Genomic DNA, 8,531 nt, shown 5'->3' with positions numbered 1-8,531 from the left:
TAGTAGAGTAAAAGCATAATATTTTCCCTCTGATCAGATGCTGTGGACTATATAAAGTATGAGAAAAAATGAAATTATCAAGCAAAGTAAAATGATATACTATATGGGAGGGACATAAATTATACAGTGGTGAGAAGTAAAAGGGCTGTACATTGAAGTAGGTGGTGCTGACACCAGGCAAGTATGTCTCGGGCTCTCGGCACAGGCCGTTGTATTAACAAGAGGAAGGTTATCACACTTTGTGTTAGCAGAGATACCATTTTGCATAACACTCAATAGGATGATTGGTATCGGGGTTTGTGGTGGGCTGAGAAATGCATCCCACCAGCACAACACACCCATCATTGTGGTGGGACTTGATTGAGGGTGTGGTATTTTTCGTCTTCTTTTATTCAGAAATATACGCTTTTAAACAAGGCACACCCATTCCTTTCAAATGGTAATGTCTTGCCTCCACCTCCATGATAGCTGTCTTAGCTTAACCATGTGGGTCTTTTATTTGACCAAACCGTGTGGACACACTGTGATAAGACTATTGCCTTGTGTGTGTGTGTGTGTGTGTGTGTGTGTGTGTGTGTGTGTGTGTGTGTGTGTGTGTGTGTGTGTGTGTGTGCGTGTGTGCGCGCGTGTGTGTGTGTGTGTGTGTGTGTGTGTGTGTGTGTGAGAGAGAGAGAGAGAGAGACAGACAGAGACAGAGAGAGAGAGAGAGATCATGTGTGTATGCACAGAGGCAACTGCCCAATCATGGTCACATTGGTCAGGAGTATGTGGAGTGCAGTCTCTGGTCTGGTTTATGTCTGTCTTAAAATAGACAGGTATGAATTATTCTGATTGTTATTGTTTTACATTTTTCAGGTAAATAGTTCTTATTTGTGTAGAACTGTATGTCTTTTTGTCATTTGGTTCTTATTAAGTTATTATAGCTCCATCTTGCCATGTTTTCCAAAAGAGTAGAATTGTGCCCTCTAGTGTTAGTCCCTTGCCAGCGCATTCCTTGATTTGACTCAAATAGGGCCTAGTAAGATATTTTTGGGGCTTTTTACCCCATTATTTGATACTTTAGAACAGTAAACTGACATCAAATGGGGAGAGAGAGAGATGGGGAGTGACACCACGCAGCAAAGGTCATCGTGATTAAGAAAATGGAGGACCCTGATGTAAACAAGTCTTAAGGTGGTTGCACACTGAACACGTTTTTTGGATTGTTAGCTGCGTTTTCGCGTCGGCTTTCCGAAAAACGCGTCCAGTGTGCAACCACCTTTAGTGGTTTTCATGGTTTCGTTCTCAAAGTAGCAAAGTGGTTTGAAATGTAGATTTGTACCCATTCTACATACTGTGAAATAAAAAAATGGTCTACTCTACGCCAGCCACCTGAGCCTTGAAATGGTTTCCTTGAGCGTTATTCTCTCCTGAACCCCTCAGCAACAGTTGAACAATGTCATTTTCACTTTTAATTTTGACCATCTGTCTTCATATCTTATACTATCACAGTAAATATGGTAGATGGTGTTTGTGTCTGAGTGCACATGGCCATGTGTTTGTGCGTAGGCGGAAGCAGATCTCCACAAGAGTCCCCCCTGTATACCCATCTGTGATTGCTTCCATTAATGCCAGTTAATTGCAGCTCACCACACAAAGTTGTGTGTGTGTGTGTGTGTGTGTGTGTGTGTGTGTGTGTGTGGGTGTGTGTTGGGAGTCTTTATTGTGTTCTTTTAGTTAATTACATACACACAACACAACACTTGACTGATTTGCTGTAAACAAACAGTAGTTTTTATTCAAGATAAAACATTTAGACGACCACATAATAGATGAACAGGCATTGGTCTAACACAGGGTGGCCTCTCTCCGTTCCAGTTGTAGACTCACTCAATTTCGTCTTGATTCGATTCTTCTAAGAACTTCAACTTGTTAGTGTTCATCTATTTGTCCGAATTATGTTTTATAGTTTGTTTTGGTCCCAGGGACATGACACATTTTCTTCATAATAACTTCAGCTGTTGATTACAGCATCAACAGAGGCAACATTTGAGAGGCAAACTTTCTACACATTTCTTTCTTCTGAGAGTATTAAATAAAGCTGCATTCAAAGGTTATTTTCTGAAGAATCATTGCAGTGTTTCGTCATTGTTGTTGTTGTGTAAAAGGCATTTCAAGAGTGTCTCCGTGACCGGAAGGAGAGTAGGACAAACCTGGTCTATTATGAATGACAGACGGACAAGTCCAACCAACTGAACCTGACAAAGGCACCAACAATACACAGATGTAGTCATGTTTCTTTTTTAAGTACACACATCAAGTACAATATACCGCCCCACGCAGAGGCCATAAAAAACAAAAGAAACATGAGTCAATTTCAAGAAACGAAATCGTAAAATCATATAACTACAACGGCGCTGTATCTGCTGGCTGTCCATGCCTGCTGACTTCCCTTGGAATGTTGGGGGGCATTGCTCTGGTGGTAAATGCCGGCAGGACTGAAGAGAATGCACCAGGCACCAAAGATCCATGCTCAAGGGTGCAAAAAAAACTCTTGTTCATTAGAAATAGGCAGTACAGTCCAGATGAACTACATCTCCCATAATGCCCCTCACCAGTGATTTCAGTGTGACAGAGGGAGCCAGTGGAACAGTAGAATAGATGGTGGATGGAGTGTTAGAAGAGACTCACGGCTAGCACCAACCTCAGAGGTTTCTTTATACTGCATGTTTGTGAGCAGGGAGCAGGGTTTGTTGTTCAGATTATATGGATGAAAAAAGTGGGATAGTGATGACGATGTGTAAGTGTATGAGACATGCGCAGTCAGAGGGAGTTGTATTTTAGGCAGCATATAATCAATGTACCCAGACATCCATGGCTTCTACACTGTGAGTGTTAATTTAGATCTGGGAGTGCACAAATGTAACCAACATTGACCCATACAGGTCTATTTGGTTCTTACAATCTGTGAGTTGCCAAATGTATAAATTAACACACAGTGTTTTACTGTGGTTGATAAGACCACGGGCTAATAGAACAAACAAAATTATAAGACCAAGGGCACATGTTTTTTGACAACACTTTCAAGGATTTAAAGCTGAAATCCAGAACTTACTTTAACCAATCTGTATGGTACAGTATAACGAGCGCTTAGATGTCATCTCTACTCTTACATTGAGAGATGTCGACCTGGTAGTCGGGTAGGACACCGACTTTATTGTAGCATGTACTGTACATCATTGCAATTAACTTTCTGCCAGGAGAGGGAGACCATGTACTGTACATAAATAATACAGATTGCAGCTTTAAATATTTTGAAGTGTAGACATGCATGTATGTGACAGTCTTCCACCAGACATTATTAAAGTTTCAAATGACCAGTGTCAATTGGATCAAAAATCAAACCACAAATTGAATGACGTACAATTGCTCCCCCAGGCCAAGATAGTCAGGGGTTAAACTGGGAGCTAGTAGAAGACAGAAAGCAGTAGCCGACCAACGCACACAAAAAAATGTAACAGACTTTATTTGGTTCAAGAAGAAAAAACAAATGCTTCTTGCTTCCTTCAGCATGGAGGAGCGAATCCCAATTTAACCCCTGAACTCACAGTACATTCATGTGAACGTGATTCAGAGCGCTGCGACAGAGACGTGGAAGTCATGAGAGCTGCAGGGCTTCATGCAGTGCTACCTCTTCATTCTACATCAACATTACTTTGACAGGAACACAATTATGAAAACATTTATAGTCATGGCAACATTGGTTTTAGGATTCTTCTATTGAACACAAGTTGTTATTTTCTTCTTATTCTTTTGTTAAATAGAAAAAGTGATCTTACACGTACATGTGTTTATGTGACATACAGTATTTGCAGGAGGCAAGCATGGATGTACAGAGATCTGTGTCCTATTTTACTTCTGTCTGATCGTGCTGTAGTTCTTGTAAAACCTATTGTGTATCTCTAACACTGCCAATCCTATTTACCATGTACAGTTATAAAGACTTAATGTGGCTAAAGATACAATGAGTGAGTCTAAGAAAAGCGCAGACTTTCGTCATGATTGTTGAAGTGCGAATGTCGTAGTGCGTACAAGCATCACATGCAAATGGTGGTTAGCGATGATACGTGGAACCAAAAAACAATAAATACATTGTATAAAACATAATTTGATATCAATATATTAAAATACTATTCAAAATAATATCTTAGACAATATTGTAATATGAAATTGACCGATAAATAGTTGGTAGGCCTACACAGAGAAATATATATATATATTTAAGTATCTGTGTCCTTCATAATTTGGTGTTTTGGACTAAATTACAAGGGTCCAGATTCCAGGTGTCCCCCAGGGGTACGCAGTACAATCCAGAGACCTTTTCTTTCTTTTTTTCTCAACGATAATAACAATGAACTTACAGTACACAGTCCCATAATAAAGATATACATATACCGAATACAATATAAATGTCAAGACAGAAAAATAGAAAAATATCGATAGAAATCAAAAGTAAAATACATATCAGAGAAAGTATACAGAGTTTGGTGTACTGTGTATGAGTCTCTCTGGTTCTTGTTGTGGCTGAAGATGCCATATTGGCTTTAGTTGTTGATATTGTGGCCGTGGAACCGTACTTCTCTTGTTGTCGTTGCCGTTGGTGTCATATTTCTTCCAGTCCTGATTCGCACACTCCCGTAACAGACAGCATGCACACAAACTTGCAAAGCACAGATACACACAGCTATAGGCATACCTGCACAGAGGCAAGTGTGCACCTAGCACACATGTGCACAATCACATACGCACGTCGCACACACACTCAGACACACACACACACACACACACACACACACACACAAACAAACTCACATGACCGTGCAGCATTTGCAGGTCTGTTTCTTTTCCTTCTCTTTCTCTGCGTCCTCCCCTCCCCCGTTGGCTTTCTCCTTGTCCGCCATGCTGCCGTTGGGCGGGGCCGGCTCTTCCGCGGCCGCCTCTCCTGCCGTCTTGCCTTCCCCGTCCTCGATGACCACGAACTCGGCCTTGACGTTTCCGTCCACCCCGTCCTCTGTGGCGCGGTCCTCCTCTTCCTCCACAGTCTTGTAGCCCATGAAGACCAGGGTGACAGGGTTGTCTGCGCTGGCCTGGTCGGGGCTGGGGCCCAGCAGCTTCGCCTCAATCCCTGTCACCTCTCTCCTGGGTGTCTGGCCTGAAGCCTGCACCACTCCGTTCTCTACTGCAGGGGGCAACGTGGCACCGCAGAGAGAGAGAGGGAGGGAGAGAGAGAGATACAGAGAAAAGGAAAGAATGAAATGAAATATTATTTTAATGAGCGCCAGAAGAGAGGAATGATTTGATGGATCAAATGTAGAAGCCATTATTAGCCCACTCTTCGTCTTCCCGTCCGATTCCCGACTGCCCAGGCTTTGTTTCCATGGTTTCCTGTTCTAGCCCATACGTTGCCATGGGTACTGAATTTACCTCCATTTTCTTTGGCCACGCCCTCATTGGCTGATCCTCCAGTCTCCAGTTCCTCAATATCCTGCTCCAGTCTGATGTGCACGCACGCATGCACGCACGCACGCACACACACACATGCACGCACACACACACACACACACACACACACACACAAATTTAATGAGTAATTATTTGTGCCATACATTTGACATCCAATCAGTTGTTTTATTAGGTTCACTGAAAACCCCCAGCAAAATTCTCCACCAAATGTTTAGAGCCTAATGTGTTATTCACAATGACGTCCCATTTTCCATCTCTTACGGAAGAGAATTAAGATAAAGCTGTGTTATGTATTAATTACACATTCATTTGTTGTAGAAACTCTGTTTGGCTCCTCCCCTTTCTTAGTCCATTTCCTCCCATGTGCGTCTGTGTTCATTCCTACTAACAACTAGGGCTGTCACGATTACAAATGTAAGCTGACGATTAATTGTCACTCAAATAATTTAACTATTTAATTGTGTCTTTTGCTTTGAACATTGATTTGAAATGTTAGGTCTCATTCACACGTATCAAACACCAATCAAGCAAATGTTTGGTCGTTTTTTGGGGTTTGTGTTTGAAATTTTGTGTTTGATTGCTGATTGCTGGTGTTCTGCCCCTCCCCCCTCATCAAACAAAAATGTTTGATCAAACCATGTGACTCCCATTGGAAAAGCATTGTGGTGGCCCAAAAAAACGACCAAACATTTGCTTGATTGGTGTTTGATACATGTGAATGAGGCCTTACAATTTGTATTTATTTTTGCCTTTTAGGCCTCGTAATCACAAATTACACAGGGGCAGATATGACAAATGACTTAAATATACAAAGAAATCACTGACATATATATATATTTCCCAGAGAGGACGTATAGGGCCTTAGGGCCGATTCATACTCCTATTTTAGAGCCGAATAAAAGTCGGTTCGGCGCTGTAGAGCCTACAATTTGACGTCATTTGAGGTTCGGGGGGGCGGGTACCGTCCTAAAGTCGGCTCTTCGGTGCTACTGAAAATTTCGAGCCGAAATCATTTCGGCACTACAGCGCCGAAACAGCGGTAAAATAGGAGTATGAATCGGCCCTAAATCCTACTCCTCCTCCCAGCCCAAATCACACCTTGGAAAGCACGAGTGTCTATTTCAAACAAATTGTTTGAAATACAAAACAAAAACACTCATATTTTGACCCCCCAGTATCAGGATGTATTAGGACGTCGTTGATATTCATTCATCAGCCATAAGTATTAAGTACCATTCATTGTCAGTGGAAGCCAGTGACATGACGTTACAAAGACGCAAGGATGCATGTAGCTGCTCCCAACTCACAACGTGTGTTTGCATCGTCTCATCTGCCCGTGTGAACGCACCATAACTGACAGAGAGATGAATGCCACACTGACCTGAGGATGACTTGCTCCAGTAGCTTGGTCTTCACATCATCGTCCAGCAGACGTTGTTGAGTCTCCTCCTCCTCTGGAGCGCCATCCAACAACCAGCGCTCCCTCAATGCTTTTGACTGTAACGGGAAGGAGGAAAATGGGATCAATGGGGAATTGGATTCATATCAATTATAAACCAATTAACAACTAACAAGGTTGGGTGATTGGGTAGAAAAAAAACAGCGTAGTACCGTAGTTTGGAAAAAAGGACGAAGAAAGGCGCAACAGTTTTCTCAGTGCATAAGCTATATAGAGACATATATTTCCTTTTTATCCACATATATGAACCTGAATATGGCATAATATATGCAGCATATGCTCTATTCTGCATTACTTGCCATATATTGGCATAATATGTTAATATATTTAAAATAAAACCATAGCACCACCATTAGACTTTTCATGTCGCGCACCCCCTAGAAGGCGCTCGCGCACCACAAGGGGTGCACACACCACAGTTTGGGAACCACTGGGGTAGATTATAGCATTTGCCTTCAGTTTCTTTTCCCTATAAAAGCTATTATTTCAAGGAAATCAGATTGTCTTATTAGCATTCGTAATATCTTTGTACAAGATGACGCAAGCCTATGCAATCTTATCTTTATTGAAATTGTCCCGTATCACCTAGAGAGCGTGTATGTCATGCTAGATCCGGCCAGCTGTTGCACAGGTACATGCACTGTGCAACTGGGATGAGATGATGGAATTTATAATCTCCCACTCTCCCAAAAATCCTAAACACAATGACTTGCACCACGTGCACTTCTTTCAGAAGAGGTTATCTGTACTTAATTGAGACAGGCAGGCTGGCTGTGCCCTTTGGCCACTCTGCAGCTATCTGCCAGTGTGTGTGCCCAGCAATCCCATGACTCCCACCACTCGGTTAACACGTTCCACCTCAGCTGCCAACTCGGGAGCCAGCGTGGCATGCTGCCAGACGCTCTGGGTTTAAATTTCAACCATAGATCATTATTCACACATGTTCTATTCCCTCATGTTGAGGACAGTTCTCCAGGTAGACTCCCTCCGTCAATGTATTGGTGAGGCCTGAATGAGACAGCAGTCAAAACTATCATTTGTGACGTCATTGAGGGAGTCTTCCTGGAGCTGCTTCGATGGGAAAAAGGCAGGTGACGTTGTGTAAATAGCAGAGTCCAGGGTCATTTTTTCGGGATAGGATTACATTAATGCATTTCCCGATTCAGAACAGCTACCTGCTACTATTACAGGTGTGGGAGAGGGTTCATAGTTCACTTCATACACACAAATATTGATTAATGTGCCTGAGATAGTGAGAAAAGCAGTTATATTTAGTAGTAAGTTATGTTTGTCAGGAGTGGGATTTTCATTTTTGTAATATCAAGACAAGAATGTTTAACAAACAGGATTCGTAGTGAGATGGTTAGACCAATGTAACGGGGAGGATAAAAACACTCCCCGTTTCCACACGAGTCTGAGAATCTGGACCTCTGCTTTACGTGAATTCCTCTCCAGTGATGCAACAAGAATTTCCAAAGCAAAACTCCCCCTTTTCTTTCTATTTCTTTTTCTCCTCTGCTCTCCCACCCCATCACTGCCCCTTCCTCTCTCTCCCTCATGCACCCTGCTA

General features: G+C 42.3%; 1 protein-coding gene across 1 annotated transcript in view; it reads right to left on the bottom strand.

The window, feature by feature from the left end:
• Positions 1-1,747: 1,747 nt before the first annotated feature.
• palm1b (paralemmin 1b) overlaps positions 1,748-8,531 on the bottom strand; it is a 27,432-nt gene continuing 20,648 nt past the window's right edge. The window contains exons 4-6 of the mRNA XM_083791260.1: positions 6,884-6,999; positions 5,464-5,534; positions 1,748-5,218 (exon numbers count right to left, since the gene is read on the bottom strand). Of these exons, the coding sequence (XP_083647386.1) occupies positions 4,848-5,218; positions 5,464-5,534; positions 6,884-6,999 (558 nt within the window). The 3' untranslated portion in view covers positions 1,748-4,847. The remainder of the gene's footprint in view (positions 5,219-5,463; positions 5,535-6,883; positions 7,000-8,531) is intronic.

This window comes from Protomyctophum parallelum (genome assembly GCF_964188405.1).
Source record: "Protomyctophum parallelum genome assembly, chromosome: 20".
NCBI lineage: Eukaryota > Metazoa > Chordata > Actinopteri > Myctophiformes > Myctophidae > Protomyctophum > Protomyctophum parallelum.
Note: the sequence above shows the minus strand (reverse complement) of the source record. Positions and strands in the feature narration are given on the sequence as shown.